Source organism: Aulonocara stuartgranti, assembly GCF_965226115.1.
Source record: "Aulonocara stuartgranti genome assembly, chromosome: 7".
NCBI lineage: Eukaryota > Metazoa > Chordata > Actinopteri > Cichliformes > Cichlidae > Aulonocara > Aulonocara stuartgranti.
The window spans coordinates 1,079,105-1,100,070 of record NC_138945.1 but is presented as its reverse complement, the minus strand read 5'-3'; the positions used below and the strand labels follow the sequence as shown (position 1 = coordinate 1,100,070).

The 20,966-nt window shown below is 46.4% G+C and overlaps 1 protein-coding gene and 1 long non-coding RNA gene across 5 annotated transcripts in view; both read left to right on the top strand.

Moving 5' to 3' along the window:
• The window catches only part of LOC309710582, a 75,677-nt gene extending 73,689 nt beyond the window's left edge, over positions 1–1,988 (top strand). For 2 of the 4 annotated variants that reach the window (XR_014277751.1, XR_014277752.1), the window contains exons 2-3: positions 964–1,094; positions 1,202–1,988. This is a non-coding gene — a long non-coding RNA (uncharacterized lncRNA). Of the gene's footprint in view, positions 1–123; positions 385–963; positions 1,095–1,201 lie in introns of all 4 variants that reach the window. The other 2 variants (XR_014277749.1, XR_014277750.1) reach the window with 2 other exon arrangements.
• Positions 1,989–2,749: 761 nt separating this feature from the next.
• Positions 2,750–20,865, top strand: gramd2ab (GRAM domain containing 2Ab). The gene is made up of 12 exons (XM_082540161.1): positions 2,750–3,277; positions 10,059–10,171; positions 15,545–15,602; positions 16,933–17,005; positions 17,401–17,504; positions 17,698–17,796; positions 18,514–18,585; positions 18,659–18,718; positions 18,789–18,924; positions 19,001–19,094; positions 19,232–19,333; positions 19,508–20,865. The coding sequence occupies exons 2-12, from the start codon at positions 10,068–10,070 to the stop codon at positions 19,554–19,556; spliced, it is 951 nt and encodes a 316-aa protein (XP_082396287.1). The 5' UTR covers positions 2,750–3,277; positions 10,059–10,067; the 3' UTR covers positions 19,557–20,865.
• The last annotated feature ends 101 nt before the right edge of the window (positions 20,866–20,966 follow it).

Below are 20,966 nucleotides of genomic sequence, written 5' to 3'. Positions count from 1 at the left end.
TACTGCGTTACTAAAACCGTGATTTTTTGCGAGAATGTCTCATGACAGTGACGTAAGCGAGTGTGACATTCGTGACAACAGCTGTGTGCAGATCAACAATGGATCACATATGAGTGCAGAGAGAGTATGAGCGTGCAGGGTTTAAAGCGTGGAAGTACTGACCTTACTTTGAGTTTGATTCCATAAAAAGTGACAAAAACATTAGTGTCCGCTGTGCGTGGGAAGAAAACTTCTTTTTACAGCGAAAAAACCCCTAAACTTCCAACAAGCACCGAGTAGCTACGACGTAATGGGAAACTCACAGAGAAACTCGCGGATTCTTCCACTGACCGCGGCACACCTGCACCAGGGTAAACCTCCGCCTACCCCACTCCTGCTTTACAGGTGAAAATAGAGCAACAGGACCGCTGAGTCTTTGACTTTATTTATTTTCTGCTGTGTTTTACTTGCATCTATTTGAAAGACTGAGTGCAAACACAAAAAATATTTTATTTTATGTGCTGGAATGTGCAGAAAATAGCTTTAAATGTTAAACTAATTTCTTCCAGTCAGAGAATGTTGCAGATAATTAAATTTTTGCTTGATGCATAAAGTTAAAAGATTAAAACTAATAAAACAAGTTTTAAAAAGAGACTTTTCCATTTGATTACATTTTGTATGATGGATTATGCAGAAAAAGTAGAATTGGGCTGAAAGATCTATTTATCGCCTCTTCAGGGTGTAAATCGGGTTTTTAAAAAGTAACTAAGTAACTAAGTAATTAATTACTTTTGAAAATAAGTAATCAGTAAAGTAACGGGATTACTTTTTTGGGGAAGTAATCAGTAATTAGTTACTGATTACTTTTTTCAAGTAACTTGGCCAACACTGCTGCTGACATTAGCCTGCATGTAACGACTGAGAAATCAAGAGATCAGGTTTAAAATAGTTTACATTTTAAATTCTCGCTGATTACTCCCTCAGAGGCCTCACACACGTCGTTCTCGGCAACCACAATCTGAAGAACGGTAAAATCATCAGGAAGTAAAAATTGAAAACAAAATCATCCGTGAAAATTACACGTTGGACTTGGTAATGACATCATGTTACTCAAGGTAAGACAACAGTTTCGTTTGACCTGTTTGTGGTATAATTATATTTTTAATAAAAGCTTCTATGTGGAAAAACATGTTTCTATTTTTACTCCATGCTGTGTCTACAGCTGTCTGAGAAAGTTCGATTAGACCACAGAGTACAAACAATTCAGCTTCCTGCTGAAATACACCTACAAGAAAATCACGTTGTCATGTGGCTGGATGGGGAGAAACTAAAACTGATGGGGAGCCTGTTGATGAGTGAGGGTGGTGGACGTGTCATTGATAGACACGTCTGTGAGGAACAGTGGCCTGGTCTTCCTGCCAATGTTACCTGTGCAGGTGGATATAAGACAGCCAAAGGATTCTGTCAGGTATGTTTTCTGTGCTTTCAGTGGAAACTTGTTCTGTTGACAAACATATAAAAAAATAATCTGACAAATTAAAATCCTCACAGGGTGATTGTGGTGGTCCTCTGGTGTGCGACGGTTTGGCTGTTGGTCTCGTTTCTTTCAACTATTACCGTAACGATAACTACCCCGTTTTTATAAATGTCATCAGTTTGACAAAGACTTTTAGTTTCACTTATTTACTGGGGTCATTTTGCTTTCACGTTGGTTATTTCATTTTGTTTTTCTCTTTGTTTGATTCTTTTTTTCTCGTGACTCTCAGATCCTGTTCATCAGCTGTGGAGGGTTTTTGGGTCTGCCACTTAAGGACACACAGATATCCACTGAACGGATTTCCACATCTGTTCATGTTTCCTCATCATCACGAGTGCCTCTGAGGATAACTGAAAAGCTTCTGCTTGATTGTATATGAAGAAATAAAAGCCAATATTAAAAAGAGAGTTTTGTTTAATGCTAAAAAATCTGGTGGTTTGGAAGTTTGTTTGATTTCTGATGCAGTGCACTCGCTTGGCCACACGGCGGCGCTGTTGAGTTGTCAAATAGCTCAACAGAAACATTTCAATGATGTGGAGTTTGTTTCTCGTTCGTGCCGTTTACAGATGTCCACTGAACGCATCACGTGCAGGCTGGGATGATGGTGGTTTCTAAGGAAACCATCCCTGACTGTGTTTCAGGGAAAAATAAAAAAACATCCACTTTAAACACCTGGCGGAGGGTTCAGGTTAACATGAGCTGTCTGACTCACCTGTGACAGGTAAACCTGAGTGTAAGAGACCCACAGGTGCATTAAGTCTTCAGGAGGTTGAACAACAAGAATTTAGTCTTCATGAATTCACAGGCCTCCTTTAAGTCATGACACCAAAGCACAGCTTTAACTTCTGTGCAATGAAACACCTGTGTCCTGGAAGTGATGTCACAGTGGCTGTTTCTTCGCTTCCTGTTTGAGGTGAAGGCACCTTGACGACTTGTTAGGCTCATGAAGATTTGACCTCTCAGCCTAAAAGCTGGTGTCCCAGCCTGGAGGAGGTCCTGAGGGTCATCATGTGGGTCGAGGTGTGATGGTTGGGATGGACTCACCTGGGATTGGGTCTCCTCCTTTACTCAGATTCCTTCTGCTGAAGGAATCAGCCGTGACCTGCGGAGCTGAGGACCTGCTGGTAGTTTGAATTCACTTTAAAGCTTATAAACCTTCATCATTTTAAAAAAGTGCCGGCATGTTAAAGCTGCACTCAGGGAAGGAAATGTGACTGTGGTTGTTTAATCCAATCACATCAGTCGGGGTTGGCTCTCATACATCAGGAGGAGATGCCGCCCCACTCCCCGCACCTCTCTAAACACACCTGGGCATCAGCCCCTCCAACACACAGAAATGATTTTCAGCCAAAGATGTGATGATGTCATCAGGTGTGTTTCAGAGACAGTGGATCTGACGAACGGTGATCCAGACAGGTGAGACGCAGACAGGTAACAGGTGATGATGACGCAGCAGAAACATCAGGAACATCTGTGTGGGGTTGGATTAGAAACCGACAGAGAAACGTTTTTAAATGTGCCTCACGAGTGAAACCCGTTTAAACACTCAACTTTCATTCATTCATTCTTTACTTTGAAAGGCACTTCCGCTCACTTCCTGCACACGCTGTGTCGAATGCTGCCAGCGTGACTGCGCAGCTCGTGCACAGAGAGAGGGGAGCGCCCTGTGTCGGTGCTGAAGGACGGACTCGGGGACCGACACCGGACCGACCGGGACTCCGGCGGACGTGATTGAAGACTGCATAAGCCTCGCAGGTAAAGGTGAGTCTGCGCTAGGAGTCACGCGCTCGTTCTGCGGGGATTCTATTGTTGAGTCTACTGAGATCTTATTTTAATATTTTCCTTCATCAGTAATAAACCGCTTTATATGCAGCAGCTTTGTTTTCATAGGTGCGCGTTAATAGCACGTGCACACGTTAGTAATCACATTACTGCTGTAACAAACCGTCTTTTATGGATACAGACTGAATGAAAGCTTGAAATGATGTCAGATATCAATGAGACATCTGATTGAACTTTATTAATGTGGGTTTGATGCACGTGAGCGCGTCAGGCTGAGGTAACTCTCCACCCTCCTCCACCTAAAATCTACTTAAATAAATAACTCACCAAACACCAGCAGCTAGGTTACAGACACCACCTTATATAAAAGATGGATGTGGCCACAGACTGTATATAAAAGATGGAAGCATCAACAGACTGTATAAAAAAGTAGAAGTAACCACATGACATCACCCGTCTGTGAAGCCTCCGTTTAAGCACTTTGACCTGACTTTTGTTTCCACATGTGATCGTTCACGCCTCAACACAAAAATCCACCAAACTAAGCCAACAAACCCAGGCCGTTTCACAGAGGAACTATTTTTTCTTTCTGTCTACATCCGCCAACCAAAGAAGCGAGCTAACGGGTGCTCTCGGGCTCGTCCTAAAGGGCGCTGAAAGAAATGTGTGAATTTCATTTTTATCTGGAAAATAAGGATAAATTTAAAGAGTTGATTTCTACACAGAGACAAAGCTGCTGGGATGTTAAAGATATGAAGGAAAGAGGGAATGAAAAAAGTCAGGAAGGATGGAAGACAGGGGAGGGAGGAAAGAAGGAAAAGGAAGCTGGAGAGAGGACGTGATGATGTAGGAATGATCTTCAGAGTAAAAGTTTAAAGTGATAAAGTCGCAGATTTTCAGGGAAAAACTGATTTTGAGCTCATTCGAGAAGCTCCCATCTTCAGCCTGATCGGCTGTGCTGGGTTTGCAGAAGATGAAGTAATCAGGTTACACTTCATTATCAGATTATCAGTAATATGATTGGACCCCGGGGTTATTCCACAACTTTGAGGTTTTACAGTCAGAGTTGTTCCCGCGCTGCGTTTCTCACAAAGAAAACCGTCAGTGAGCAATACAGATAACAACACGTGTAATTTCCACCTTCATGAAAAGCTTTGCACAGAGTGATGAGGATTTTATCAACATGACTAAAAGTAGAAACGAGGAGCTCCTTTTGTTGCTGTGAGGCTGTGGGGTAGCTGTGTGAGGCGGCCTCGCTCTGCAGCTCAGTCAAAGAGGTGTTTTGTTTGTGGTGCTGGACACACACACACACAGACACACACACTGAGGCCTGCAGGGGAGGTGCTGCATGTTAATGACAGCGAGGCACAAAGTTAATGCAGCTGCAGAGACAGAAGCTCACTGTCAGTGTTGGTCTGCAGGACGAAATCAGGCCCAGAGCTGTTTAAATGTCTCAACCTGCAGTTTGTTCTTAATCACCAGCAGGGGGCGACTCTGATGGCAACTGCAAAATTGCATTTGTCCCGTCTTCCTGGTGCGGCAGATGGCCCCGCCCCTCCCTGAGCCTGGTTCTGCTGGAGGTTTCTTCCTGTTAAAAGGGAGTTTTTCCTTCCCACTGTCGCCAAAGTGCTGCTCACAGTGGGTCACATGATTGTTGGGTTTTTCTCTGCAGTAGGGCTGGGCGATATATCGAGTTTTTAAAAAATATATTTTTATACGAGATAAGAGATGTGACAATATCCTTTATATCGATATAGTCTATGCTATAATTATAGTTGTGGAGCCGCAGGTTTGCCTCTCTTTCGTCCACTTTTGTCTCTACGCTGCGTTGCTCCGCCTCTCCTTCACTGACCACAACACCCCCTCCTCCCCCATCGCTTCACCTGCAGGCAGCGACAAGATGGACACGGCAAATCTCCGTTAACGAGTTACTGCGCATCGCCCCGTGCGTGGGGCTGGACGGCGTCAACGTGTTAACGAGCTAACCACGCTAACGCCCAGAGGTGCTGCACGGCCTAAAATCCTTTCATTTTCTCAAAAGTTGACAGCGCGCCTTATGTATGAGTTCTGGTTGTGCTCACTGACCGCGAACCGCTTCTCTGTGGAACACGGCGCTCAGCAATCTGACTAAAAATGTTTGAGTACGACTTTGCTACGGAGCCGCACCGCGTTACGGCTGCCGTAGTCTGGAGCCTCGCGGAGTGATACGTACTGTGCTTCAGCGTAATATCACCGTACTGTGTGCGTATAAGGACCATAAACGGCTCCTGTTCAGAGACGCGGTTACGAAGAGGATTTCAAACTCCAGGCTGTCGGTCACGCAGTAGAAGTTAAGAACAGAGCAGCTGCTTGTTGTTGTGCTCAGCGTCTGTTAGTTTACATTTTGACTGCACAGTTGTGAGCTCTTTGTTATGCACAAAACAACATTTTTTCTTTTATTTATGGAGCATGATTATTTAATAAATGCTGATAATTTATTTCTGAGTAATTGTTTCTTGTACATCTGCGCTGTGTGTTAATAAAAGTGCAGATGTACATGAAATGTACATACTCTGTATGTACAATAATACATACTACTCTGTATGTATTATTGTACGGTCTACCTTACAATATAGAGCGCCTTGTGGTGACTGTTGTTGTGATTTGGCGCTGTGTAAATAAAGTTTGAATTAGCGTGTGACTCGAGTGGCCAGCAGAAAAACTGCTTCTGGATTAGCTTCATGTCTCAGCTGCATTTTTGTTGAGAAATGAGAATAAAACCTCTTTTGTGCCACTGCTGTATTCCACATCAAATCGGTTTGGTAATAACGGTGATAACGACGGCCCGCTAGCACGCGCTACCAAAAACAGTGCTTTGTTGTGTATCAGACGGACGAAAGCTGAACCAGTTCCACTGAAGCTGCAGCATTTTTACAAACCAGTTCTGGTTCCTCCGTTTCATTCAACGATCCGCTTTCTCCGCCGTGCTTTTTCCGCCATGTGCGTATGAAAACAAAAGCACTGCGCCTGTGCGTTTTACCCATATTCTATCGCCATGTTTCATTTTCTTATCGTTGCCCAACGGTATACCGGTGTTACCGTGAGCGGTATGACATGGCGCAGCCCTAATCAAGAGACTATTTTATTAAAGTAAAACATGTTTGGGATTCTAATAAAAGTAGAAGTTGTGCATTAAAGTCTTGCTGGGCAAGTAGAATTACATCGAGCACATGTTTGTTAGAGCGTGTTGGAAAGAGCTCCGACTCACAGCCAGCTCCACACACCCCCACCCGCATGGGTCAACAGGCGTTCGTCGTGGTGTGCTCGTTCTCACCCAGACTGTTTCACTTTGGTCTCGTCTGACTGAATAAGCAGCTGTTTGTATTCCCTTCAGGTTTCGTCTTTCAGGCGTGTACCTTTTTGTACCTCGAGCTTTGCTGTATGCAAAGTCTTGCACGCTATCGAAACACCACTTTCCATAGATAATCCAGAAGCTCTGTCGGTAACACTTAGCTGTCCTCTCATCAGCGTGAGGTTTCAGAGTCATCATTCGATGACACGGCTCTTCCTGTTCCTCCTAACCACCACCGCTGCATGAAACCGTCTGATTACCAATCTTTGTTTTTAGAAAGCCAAGCTGTTGTTCACATGGGTGCAGGGCTTAGAGCTTCACACAGAACCTGCAAACTGTTGACCAAATGCAAATTAGGGTCCAAATGTTTAGATAAAACAGCGGCTTAAAGGAACAAGCCAAACCACATCCAACAAATTAAAAAGCGTCCTTTTCAGGAGCGTAAAAACCCTTCACCCTCAGCGCGTGAAGCTGCAGGGGTGCTGAAGGCCTGAGGCCGAAGCACGATGTGCTCGCTTAAAGAGGAAGAGTATCTGCCTCGAGTGAAGGAGTTTAAGTATCTCAGTTTTATGTTTGCAAACTGCATCGATCGATCTTTCGCCACCTGGGCCACGACTGAAAGAATAAGTGGCAGAAATGAGATTCCTCTAAGGGTCTCTGCGCTCTGCGTATACATAACGTCACCATAACCAAGAAAACTTTAACAGGTTTCCTGTGTAAGTTTTTCTCAACTGATGAGTCAAAACAAGCCATGTTTAATCAATCAAAGCTTTTTCATTGAGTACCAGAAGAAATCTGAGCATCCAACCGAAGACCTACACCTTCTTAGAACGACACTCTTTCCATAAAATCTGCTCCGAGGGTGTGAATACCAACATTATCTATGAGTGATTCCTGGAAAACAACCTGAATTTGGTTTTGTTAGCATTAAGAGCCTGCAGCTGCTGAAAGGAAGCCCCTCGACAACCTGATGCAGAGGTGAGCACGCCGAGTAAAGTATGCTGTCTGCATAAAGGAGCTTTCTAGCTGTAGCCATATTCTTTCTTATATTATTCATAAAAAAGGAAAATAAAACAGGGTCTACAGCGGAGCCCTGGGGGACTCCTTCATCTTCAGGAATCTTTACTACATCTGAGTTTTACCTCCTAACAGCAGCTCAACAAACACAGCAGTGTGCTTGCCGTCCACTGTCCTTTGTTACCATCAGAGATGCTGATGACCCAAGCTCTTCATCGATCCTGATACTTAAGGTCCACACACAAAGTTTGGATTCAGACGGCAGATGTTCAGATCTGAGAGGTCAGAGGCTGCTTTCCAGATTTTAGGGATGATATTATCCTGGATACTCAGATTAAAAATATGAACAATAGGCTCAGAAGTAAAGTCAGCTGACTCAGACTGTCAGATGGCTTTTTTGGAGATTTCAAAGCTTTATGGATCGCAATAATAGAAATATGTCTAAAGACAAACGGGTCCCTCCACCTTCAGTGATCTGCAGGATACGGCGTCCTGATGCTCGGAGAGGCAGGTGGTGAAGTTTGAATGTGGCTTTCGAGGAATTTTATTTTCTTATCGTTTGCATAGATGCAATTCATCAGGAACCACGATGAGGAAAACACAGAAAGAGCTGCTCTGTGTGCAGGCTGGCAGTTTGAAGGCTTCGGGTCAGCGGTCGGCATTCAGACTGCTTCCTGTGATCGAGCTCTTCATGCTCCGAAGAACTGACACAGGTGATGATGATGACGATCATTATTCTTACACTCTGCTGGAGCGGCTTTGCATCAGTCACAGTTCAGAATAATCCTTCTTTATCTCATACCGCCCCCCTTTCAAAGACAACTTTTTTCTGATTGGCTGGTCCGTGTAAACAGCAGGTTTGAACCTCAGATGGGTGGAGCCTCTCTGTATGACATCACACAGATGCAAGAGTAGAAAAAACTGTGATGAACGTGTTCAGGCCTGCAGGAGCTCGTCAGGAGTCATGTGACAGGAAATGAGGAGAAAGAGGAGAGTAGCACTTTTCCGGTTGTTGCACCAGCTGAGGTGTCTGACTCCATCATCCTGGGGAGGGGAGGAAAAGGAGGAAGAGGAGGAGGGTTCAGCACCAGCTGTCAGGCGAAGCAGGTGAAAGAGTGTAAGCATCACGCCTGTTACCGAGGCAACTGTAGTGCGTTCCCACCTCCTTCGATGTCACGGGCATGTTAGCACGGGTCGAATCAGCTGCATGATGGCTTCTCTGAGCTTTTATCTTCATTTTCTCTGAATATATCCTTCGTTTCGGCGGCCGTGGCGGTACGGCTGTTGGTGGAAACCTTCACTCACATGTGTGCGTGTGTCATATCTGAGAACTGTTTCAAAAGCTTTTCTCCCCACAGTGTTAAACCCTCATCTTTGTGTTGCAAAGATTTCATCCATCACAGTGCTGCAGCTCCTGACAGGGCTCTCCTCCTGTCCCAGCATCCTCCTCGGTCACACCAGTAAACATAAAAAACTGTTTTTGGACGTTTTCTGAAAACGAGGAAGTGATTGTGCTGATGTGATGCTGAGAGGAAGTGCGTTTAATGTGAAATCCGCTGATAACTCGAGCAGCGCGTCGATCCACTGTCTGATTGACGCGGTCCTCCCATCACCCACCTCTCTCTGCCTCTGAGAGAAAATAAACTCTGAACATTAGAAACATTAGAAACTGCTCGTGTTTGTTTGAAGGATAAAAGTGAACACATATGATTTCATTCTGCATCAAGCTGCAGTGAGCCCGCAGACGCCATGCCGAACGCGCCGAAGGAGGCGCACGGCAACAGAAAGGATGCCAGGGCAGAGGGGCACTCTGGGAAATGAAGTCACTGCAGTTCTTTTCATCACAATCTGATTTTTGCACGTCGACAATGTCGGTGTGAGGCTGCGACCTCGCTGACTGTGTTTCCGCACACACACACACACTGCATGTGAGAAGCCATCTTCCTCCCCCATCGTGCTGTTGCCATGGCAGCACAGGCGTAACGTGTGGTCCTTCAGATCGAAAGTTTCCTCTGCAGCTCAGCTGACCAATCAGAGCGCACCCTCATGTACACACAGTCCTGGATGATGTATCATCTGTGATCTGCCTCACAGGTGCTAACATGATAGGAAAAGTGCGTTTTTCCTATCATAAAAATGAGATCCTCTTACCTTTCACAATAAAAGCCCTTCACATATACACTGTCAGAGGGAACTAATGAAGCCACTTGCTCTCTGATTACTTGTCATGAAATAAAAGCCTCTAATAAATAAAGAGGTTTTGTTGTTTTGATAAAGACTATCAACAAAAATAAATATAATAAAAAGTGTTTGTTTTCTTTTAAAAACTAAAATAAGACTAAATAAGACATGATGCACAGGTTCGTTTGATGATTAAAACTCTTGATGCTGTTTTTCCTCCTGACTTTCCAGGTGGTGACGATGATGTCAGAGCAGCTGGAGCTCAGTGATGATGTAGGTGTCCTGCCCCCCCATGAGGTGGAGCCCCCCAGGGAGGAGGATGGACCCTGCCCCCTACCCTTCAGGTGAGAAACTGCATCTTGTTCCTGAGCCAGTGTGACAGCTGGTGGAGGACAGGAGGACGGCCGGACGCTCGCTTACACTCAAAGTGTGAGCAAAACAGAAGGAGGAGCCCACAGCCTCATTAGTCCTGACAGAGTGTGTGTGTGTGTGTGTGTGTGTGTGTGTGTGTGTGTTTGGCAGCAGATTAAAGCTGAGGAGACGTGCAGGAGAGACAGTCGGCAGTGAGAGGAAGCCTCAGTGTCTCTCGCTGCGCTCTTATTCCCGTCACGTATGAAGCAAGCTGCAGTCACAGTCTGTGTGTGTGTGTGTGTCTGTGTGTACGTGTGTGTGTTTGCACCACGTGCAATCAGCTCACGTTTCCTGGCAGCAGAGAAAGCCTGAGAGGCCAAACGGGAGGAAAACCCCAGAAACACTCAAAGGCTACGTTCACTCTGCAGGTCTTGATGCTCAATTCCGATGTTTTGATCAAATCCCATTTTTTTGTCTGCTTGTTCACACTACAAATAAAATGCGACAGCAAACGCGCTGTAGTGTGAACGCTCAAAGCCCGCATGCGCAAAAGAAGACGTCACACACAACGTGCTCAGTTTAGACCCAGAGCAACAGTATGTTTGACTGATGGCCTTAATATAAAGACTTGTTTTGGACTTTTATTTATTTATTTTGCTTTAAGTTATTTTGTTATTGACATAATAATGTAAATAACCTAATAATGATCCTTGTTGCTGTTTTAGAGGAGCGGTGCTTCAAAGGATAGATTTCTGTCAGAATCTGCAGATTATACAGAACAAAGAAAATGTTCACGTTTCTCCAACGCTGTCTTCCCAACAGTTTCACTGGATGGACAGGAAGCATTCGCGATGTTGGACGCTGATATTTGGCGTCTGTCTTGTGTCAGTGACGTAAAAGACGGATTTAATGCGACCTGACCATCAAACAGCAGTCGCTTTCTAAAACATCAGATATGTGTCGGATTCAGCACCACATACCAAAGTGACCCAGGTCGGATTTGTGCCGTTCACGCTGTCACACCATGATCGGATATGAGTCGCAGAGGGTCAAAGAAGTCGGATTTGATGCGCTTTCGCCTGCAGTGTGACGCAGCCTAAGATTCACTGAAGCTTTCAGACTAACGATCGTCCCTGATATAGATATAAATATGAAGATGATTGTATCTCCGGCCCTGAGGTGGCTCTTCATGTTAAACATGACCAGAGTTCGTAACGATGAGCCTGCAGTTTGTGCAGTAATCCTGCAGGCCGCTTGAACACTCAGTTTGTCAGTTTTTTCTGCACTACGATCTCTGTGATGTCAGAGAGGGTGTGGTTGTTACCGGAACCACCAGTAAACAGAAACAGCTGGAGGAACAGTTTGCAGCTCCGTCACATGATCAGGTATAAAAAAAACATCTTAGAGAGAGAGAGTTTCACCAATATGCCAAAAACTGGGATGACCAGAAGTCGGCGTGGCGTCCACACCTGCAGGTTAAAGCTCCACGCAGAGAAGAGGCCAGATGTGACGACGGAGGCGAAACAGCGCCGTCTCGGGGGACGACCGTGGCTCAGGGGATTGGGAAGCTCATCTGTAACAGGAAGGTCGCCGGTTCGATCCCCGGGCTCTCTGTCCTGGTCGTTGTGTCCTTGGGCAAGACACTTTACCCTACCGCCTACTAGAGATGGACCGATCCGATATTATGTATCGGCCCGATACTGACGTAAATTACTGGATCGGATATCGGAGAAAAATAAAAAATGTAATCCGATCCATTAAATATCAAAAAAGCACCTCACAAAACTTGCAACACGGCGTAACTCTGCTCATAACCGTAGCACGTCGCAGCAGTGTGGTCACGTGATCGAGCGGCTGTGGTGTGCCCTGTGGTCTGGTTGAGTATTTGTAGCTTCGCTACCAAACCAGCATTTCATCTCCGAGGACGTGAGCCCAGAGAGAAGTAAAGCAAGTGTGTAAGTTCATCTCTGAGTGTTTGTAAAGCATTCCCACGTTAAGCTTAACGAGCGATATATGGAGCGACTGCCTCTTCTTGTTGCTACTTCAATCATGAAACTGATCAATGATCAGCTGATCGTCTCTCTTTTTTGTTTTTGGCCCACTTTGCACCAGAAAGAGGAAACCAGCGGCTGAACAACAGCAGCACGTTTAAGCTTGATCAGCTGTTGTTAGAATTTATTTAATATTACTTTCTACTCGAGGATCTTTTTCAACGTAGCTGACGCTGGTAACTGTGCAGGGGCGGATCTAGCAAAGTTTAGCCAGGGGGGCCGATAGGGCATGAACAGGGAAAAGGGGGCACAAAGACATACTTTTCTTTCTTATTCTCATTTAAAATGTCGAGCTTTTAATAAATAATTATCTGACACCCAAAGTTTTAATCTGATGTAAAATGTATAGAAGTCCATTACTGTATATAGTAACTATTAAGTCTAATATATATACCCTAGTAAGCTATAGTACTTTTTCCTTTGGGAAGGTACCATCTGTGCAGTCTGCAATTTTGTTGAAGAAAGATGTTGAATCTATTTAATATTTCTTGAAAAATAATTGATTTCTGTGCATTTTTTTCACACTGCATCAAATTAAAGTTGATTACATCGATTAAGCATCATGAGGTGGGGGGTGGGGGGGTTCATTTTTGAGGGAATCTAAAAGTGTGTCGACTAAACCCGGCTTGGCACCTGAACAACAATTTTCTAATCTGTTGTGCGGCGTGAACACGTCCTCCTTTCTCTGCCCCACTTTCCCTGCACGCTCCAACAGTTTGCACAGTTACTTCTTTTATGGTGTTTTCAGTGGGAGAGGGAAGCGTGCCAGTCGGCCTCGGAGCTGCAGTGGCCGATGGGAGTCGTTAATAACGCTCATCAGCATCGCTCGCGGTCAGACCTCCTCCTCAGCTCCTCATTTGTTTTCCTCTTTGCATAAACCTCACATGGATTCACCCCTTCCTGCCCACAGTGCATTTACATGAGCAGGAAACCTGACACGAGGTGTGTGTGTGATCAAACTGCAGAGCCTGAGCTGTGTGTCAGAAGGTGGATTAACACCTCGGCTCAGCTCTCCACGCTGATGTTTCCTCACTCTTCATGTTTTTCACGTGACCGGTCAGACGTTTCTTTCCTCACGCCGCCGTCAGCAGCCGAGCAGGAGTTTATGAAAACATGGGAGACGACAGACGCGACAGGTAGAGACAGACGCTCGGCTCTGGGTCGGAGAAAAACTTCCTCCCATCAATTTGAATCAGAAATTTTTAAACTATGTGAATTTTCGTAGTTTTCCCAGAAGTCAGTCGTTGGTGTGGTGACGATGATTTTTAATGATTTGTCTGCGATTTCTCTCTGAAATCAGCCGCAGACCTCGTGTTTGTTCAGTTAGTTTGGGATCGAGGATGAAAATCAGCTGACAGTGAAACTCTCCTGTTTGCATAAAATGACTGAAGAGGATCATTAATGACGTTAGAGCGTCTGCAGACGTCTGTCAGACACGAGGGACGCGGTGGGTTTGAAACGGTGAGGTGACCTGAGGGTCAGCTGTGTCGCTTCCATCATCTTCTGCTGCTTCTGATCAGCCGAACATCTGTGACCTCCAGAGTGTTTGCAGGTGCTCGGGTCAATCCTTCTTTAACTCAGAAACAAGCTGTTTTCGCTCCTCCCCCTTTAAGTCAAGTTTGTTCTGATTGGCTGCCCCTCACAGATAGCGTTAAAGGCCTTGTTTCTGACAGAGGAGCTGGAGCTGCACAGAACGTGGCGATGGCTCCTCACGAGCCTCAGCCGGGCTCGCATGAGTAAAAGCTGCACTGCTGCAGCTCAAGGAAACATGCAAATGAGCAAAACGTGACCAGCGTCACCATCCGGCGCTGTCGAGGCCTCGGGGGGTCGCACGGGGCCGGTCAGGTGTGTTGTCTGTGTCTGTAGATGGTGGAGGCCACAGTCAGCTGTGAGTGGCTCAGTGTGGAGATAATTATTCTGTGTGAAGCACCGTCCTGCAGTTAGAACAGGAGGCTGCAGGAGGGAAACCTCACCACTGTACTCTGTGCATGAATCAGCTTCCAGACTGTGAGCAGTTCTTGAGCCGAGCGCTGGCGCGCTCTTTGGCCGGGAGGTTAAACCTCCGTGTGTGTTGCACCGTGATGACACGTCGTGCTGTGATGTGTCATGAGAGCTTTGAATTTACTGTCCATTCATGTCTGTTTGGATGAGAGACGCCTCTCCCTGAAGATGCTCACAGACACAGTACAGTAGTTTTCCAGGATTCCTGGTTTCTGCACAGAGATTATCCCAGATAGCACAAAATCACTACGTGGAAACTTAGTTAATGCACTCGATTAACTGATCATCAGCAGGTGAGAGCACCTCAGTGGAAGCAGAAGCTCTGGAGGTTTGCAGGAACGACGTCAGCGGTGATCTTAAGGAAGCAGCTGTTTCTCCTCGTCAAGAGTTACGAGCTCGTTTCCAAACCCTCTGAACGGGCCTCCTTCACTAATATTTGCGTGACTCTGTGTATCGTTCGTAACCATCAGTCCTGAGCAATATTATCTCCATAATGCCCCGCCCCCATTTCTCTGTGTAAGGAAACAGGTGAAGCAGAAAAACTGGTGATGATAAGCTGAGAGAGAAGCAGCTTTGCAAAGTGTTTCTACGGGAGTGACGACCGTTTAACAAATAAAGGAATAAATTAGTGCTGAATATGGTTTCCCCTCAGATAATTGATCCTGTAAGGCAGGGGAACTCCAGGCCTCAGGGGCCGGCTCCTGCAGGTTTTAGTTTAGATTAGTTGATTGCCAGGCGTCTGGAGAACTTCATGTGACTTAAATCAGCGTCTAAAATCTGCAGCCCCCCCCCCCCTCCGCTGTAAGTGATGAATCCAGCAATGGTAGGAGTCATTTTCAATGAAAGATAAGAACATTTAAGACATGATGAGGTAAGGGTTAATGGAATATGTTTAATCTGACTGGGGCCACGGTGCGAACCCTGAACACCGTCGTGGTGAAGCGAGAGCTGAGCCTGTTCAGTGTTCTCTGAAGGAGGCGGTTGGGGGCGGTGGTGGAGGGAGGAGGAGCCGAGTGAACCATGAATACCAAAGAGCTGCCGCAGAGCTCAGAGAGCTGTGCATGAATAAATGCTGCAAACATCGATGAAGTGAAACAACCTGTGGAGAAGAGTGGACCAGAACTCGTCCACAGCGATGAGACAGAGTGATGAAGTCACTCAGGAGCGATTGTAGTTGTGTGCATTTCCTTCTAATCCAGTGTGTTTGTGCTCTCTGGGACTAAAAGGAGAACTTCTGGTATCACTGGGCCGCTCCCAGTACAGAAACTGCAGTTTGTGTTTGAGTCTAACCGAAGGTGCTGCTGTGTCCCGCAGGCTGCAGCTGATCGACGACTTGTCCTACGAAGACGTGAAGAAGTGTTACAGAGAATCGGTAAGTAAAACCTGCCCTCGCACAGAGCAGCAGGAGGTCCAGAGATGACAGCAGGGCAGCAGGAGTCTCCATGGGGACAGGGGTGTGTTTGTGTGGGTGTTTTGTGGGCAGGATCCACGTGAGTGGACAGAAAAGCTCAGGCGACCATCAGGAAGCAGCAGCAGCTCTAATCCCAAACATTTCTTTGGGTTTATCCGTTAGTTTAATGTTTTAGGACCAACGAGGCAGGATCAGAGAAGACGATGGAGACCTAGGTGTCGAGCTGCCGCTGACTGTTGTTTCAGTCTTTGTTGTCTCAGACAGGAAGAGGAAGGCAGGAAGTCTCGCAGAATAAAGCCGTACAGGTGTACGGGGGCAGGGCGGTGTGTACATGATGTAACGTCTGACCTACATGCGAGGAACCCAAACAATGCTCCAGAAACACGCCGCTCGGTTTGTAGTCAGCTGAGCTGGAGGAAGCGCTCAGATCTTTTGTTTCAGGTGATACAAACTCAAAGCTGTTTCCCGATCACGCCTCAGGAATCAGCGCCAGCCTGTTGAAAGTAAAACACGCACCAGAGACGGGATGGGGTTGAGCTTCTGGGAGTATTTCCATAAATAATACACCATGAAATAAAACAACTTTCTGGGTTTTTCCCACTAAAATTATACAGTGAAATAACTTCCTGTTATTTCACTATGAACCATAAAAAATGTCCTTTTATTTCAGTGCTTGGCTTATTAATAACAGGAAGTGACAGGAACGTCTCGGTTTTCACTATAAAACGAACATAAATGTACCATTAAACAAATAACATGAACCGATTTTTATTACAGATAAACTATCCAACAACAAATATACTGTCAATAACAGACAGCATGATGTTTGTTTGAATATAAAGAACATTTATTCATAAATATTCACTCTAATAAAAATAAACCTTTATTAAACAGGCTGCTGGTTATAAGCCACTAATGTCACAAATGAAACCACATTTTCTGTTTGTTTTCATATGTAAATATCAGGTGCCAGTATATAACCATAAAGATGTTTTATTAAATGAAACTATAAATATGAATCTGTGGCTGATTTGTTTTTTCACTATAAAGCAAATGTTTCCAACTATAAAATAAGTGAACTATAAAAGCACCGTGTTAATGTGTTTTTATCGTTAGACATATTGGACATTTCTGCCGTTAACTATAAAAACACAAACTCTGCGTCTCCTCCGCTGTAGACAAACAGGAAATGAGCTGCACGTCCTTCAGCCGTGATGGGAAACCTTTTGAACCTGGTGTTGTAAACGCTCTCCATGCAAACGTGTAATCGTGTGTTTTTGTGCGTCCACAGACTGTCAGCAAATACAACTCTCAGTACCACAAACTGTTCCAGGCGGTTCCTAAAGAAGAAGTCCTGATGAAAGGTACCGAGTGCAGCACTCACCGCCTGCTTTAGCTCACATGTGAAACCGTCAGCACGACACTTTGAAATCATTATTCGGTTCCTGTCAACGGCACCGCTCGCAAATCTCTCAGGGCGCTGCTATCCAGTCCAAGTCTGTGACCGTGTCGATGGCATGTGTCTAAAACAAATGCAACAAATTCACCCAAAAACGCCTGAAACAGAAGAAATGAAAGTAGACGCCCCGGGGTGACCTCCACCCAGCGAGCTAGCCAGAAATCCCTCAGTAAAGAATGCCGTGAGAACAGTTTCTGCTTCCCAACCGATGTCTGATCTAAACTGTGTCCTGACATCTGCTCATCTGTCTGTCGAACGATCTCAGTCGGTTTACGCTAACACGATCCGCTCTCGCTGCAGCGTATTCCTGCGCTCTGCTCAGAGACATCCTGCTGCAGGGGCGACTCTACATCTCCAGGAACTGGCTGTGTTTCTACGCCAACCTGTTCGGCAAAGACATCAAGGTGAGCGATGACATCACCTGTCACATGGCCACTTTGAATCAATTCAGTGAATTAATTTAAAGAAATCCCGTTCGGGGTCATGGAGCAGGTGGATCCGGTGCCCAGGGTTGGACGTCTGACCTTCTCAGGTTCAGCTTCAGGCGCCTCTCACCTGAGAAGCTCTGACTTTGTGCGTTTGTGTTTCCCGAGGCAGGTGTGCATCCCGGTGGTGTCGGTCCGGCTGGTGAAGAAGCACAAGACTGCGGGTCTGGTGCCGAACGGCCTCGCCATCACCATGGATACAGGACAGAAGGTATCCCCGCTGACCTGTCCGAGCATCATGTGATTAATGAGCTTTCTCTTTGCCTGCACCAGATGCAGAGTGATGACATCATCCGCTCTGCGCAGTCAGTCAGAATTATTCAGGCATTTCTGATCTGACTCTGAGATTCGTTGAAGCGCCTGTAGAGCGCGCTCTCCTCTGCCACCGCTCGCACGCCGAGCAGGCGTTTGTTGGAGGGTCCGCGCTCACTGCTGATGGACGGGAATGTGTCGCTGTCTCGCCTCACAGGAGTATGAACTATTTAAAGGCTTTTGACCGCTTAAGCCCCGAGCCTAACTGATCTCCTGCCTTTTGCCGCCGTATCGGGAGCGTTGGGGCTTAAGAGGTTAAGAGTTCGCCTGTTTCTGTGAGATTTAAACTTTAAACATGATCGTGTTGTTCCGATCAGCTGAAAATGAAAACCCGTTACGAGCTGCGAGTAGTTACCTAAAAATGGGATCGCAGATACAAGAGGAGGAGGGCTTCTCTGATCAGAAGAGGATGGACGGATGAATGATGGGTGGATGATTCGATTGGTGGATGACAGAGGGATGGGTGGATGCTTTAAATCTGTGAGTGGCTCCTGTTGCCGGAGTTGGTTTAAATGGAGGATTCAGAGGGCGGCGCCGAAGCTACGGTCCCGTCTGGACCTCGCTGCGATTGGGCGAACTGACTCTGAACGCCTTCTGTCTTTGTCTCCGTCCTCAGTACGTGTTTGTGTCCCTGCTGTCCCGAGACAGCGTCTACGACGTCCTCAGGAGGATCTGCACCCACCTGCAGGTCGGTCCACATTCAGCTTCCTGGTAACGAATGTTTGATTCTGGCTCACCTGGCGTCCTCTGTCTGTGCTCAGGTGAACGGGAAGAGTCTGAGTCTGAAGCAGTACCTGGAGGAGCCCAGCTCGCTGTCCATGGTAACAGCCTCGTCGGCAGCTTCTCTGCTTTTTACAAAGGTGTGTCTCTGAACCTGCGTCTCTCTGTCAGGACGAGTTTCCAGAGGTGCTGAAATGGAGACGGAAACCGTCGCTTCCCGCCGTCTCCTCCTCTCTCCCCGATTTGCTGGGAAACTCCACCCCCAGCCTCGCCACCACCACCACCTTCAGTGCTCACACGCTCACAGGTAGCCCCGTGCATCCGCCCGCCCACATTCAAAGGTAATGATGCGTTTACCCGTGTTCTCTGTCTCGTGCGTGTAGACTGCAGCCTGGAGACGGAGAAGATCCTGCTGACAGAGCCGGTACCTGAACTGGGCCACACAGAGTACCAGCTGCTCAGACTCTTCATCCTGCTGTGAGTCAGATCCAAAACCAGCATACACAGCCGGTTCTTTCGTCTGCCGATTGGATGCAGAGCGAGGACGAACCTCCGGCTTTACTGCGCTTCTTCACAGGTGTGTCAGGTGTTTTTTACCTGTCTGTCTCTCTCAGAGTCTTCCTGCTGGTCCTGTCGTCCTGCTATCTGGCCTTCAGGGTTTGTCGTCTGGAGCAGCAGCTCAGCTTCCTGAGCAGCCAGCCGACGCTGAGAGAGAGGTACGCACCTGTGCAGGTGTATTCTCAGAAACTTTTCCCCTCACAGAGCCAAGACTTCAGGTTTTTAAATGATCCTTTTAAATCAGATAAAATCAACACAGCTTGATGCTCTGTGGCTGCATCGTGGAGCACATCCATCACGTATTCACAGAAATTTGCATGCGGCTTTTCCAGGTGTGGAGAAGTGCCCTGCTGGCTGGCCAATCAGAAGACAGGAACCTGATCCTGCAGCCTGTCAGCGTGTGAGGAGAAAGGCTGCTTTTTATAGCGTTAGCTGTTGGTGGTGCAGGAGAAGGCTCTCAGGAGGAGGAAGGAGCTTCATCTGACCCCTGCCAGCACCCGGTTAACATAGAGATGTTACAGTAGTCAACACACGCAGCAGACTAACCTTTGACCTCTGGGACAGAAATGTCGGCGTGTGCATTCCTGGTCAGTCAAAGGTCCCGAGAACTGAAAATGTGTTGTGGGATACCGCACAGAAGTGTTCGACTGTTTTCCATCACGTCACCATCAAGGAGGCGTCTGATTGGCCCACACATCCAGCCTCGCCTCGCCGTCAGCTGCTAGAAGCTGGAGAAAAGCCCAGATCCAAGCATCACGATCGAGCTCAGACCCTCATCACAGGACTCAGCCATAAACTGTATATAAAAGACGGACACAGTTACTGTAACGTTTCCCGCCTCCATGTTGGAGTTTTTAAAGCAGAGATGCGCCCCCCTGAATCCCTCCCCCCTCCCCGTGCCCCCTGACTCTGAACGTTGTGTTAAATTAAACCTGAAATCAGTGACTGATGTTTGTGTTTCCTGAAGCCGACTGCCCCCTGCTGGTCATTAGAAAGAATGCAGGTGTGAGGGACCGCGTTGACGTCACAGGATCTGCTGTCTTTTATGTACAGTCTGTTGGCTCGTCACATAGCTCATGTGACCTGGGAAGACGTCGGGATCCCGAGCTGGAGAAGGAGAACTCAGGGGTGGACGAACAGCTTACAGAGGCGCGCAAACACCTGAGTCGACCCGTCAGGTGACACCAGATGAGTAGTTACACGTGTTAGGAAGGTTTCCTGCCATTAATCATCTCCTCAGTGTTACTCAGCATAGAAGCTCAGGATTAATAAACTCTCACATCACTGCAGCATTAATGACAAAAGGTGTTCCTCATTATTTTCTAATATGCACACAAACAGTATCTGACGGCTGGAGAACCTCGCTGCTCACCTTTGCATTCAGAACTGCAGCGACTGATTTCTCCTTTGAGACACAGCGACTGCACCATGATGACATCACCATGATGACATCACCATGATGACATCACCCTGGATTGCTGTGTTACATTAGAGCTGTAGCATCAAGATTTGAATGTTTTTCTTATCATGCAGAGAACCCGAATCCATCTTTGTTTAATAGTATTCGATCAGGCTGATTTTTTGTATGATGTATGATGAATGTGCACAAAGATCAGCCGCCAGAGGTGGACGTCTTTTTAATAAATCATGTAAACAAGCTGAATTTACTATTAAAGCTGATATTTTCAAATGTGCTGTGCATTATTTCATGACATTATTATCATTGCTCGTGCAGCTCGTTCTGTTGCTGCTCATTTTCAATAATTCCAGGAAATTGGTAAGAAACGGTTT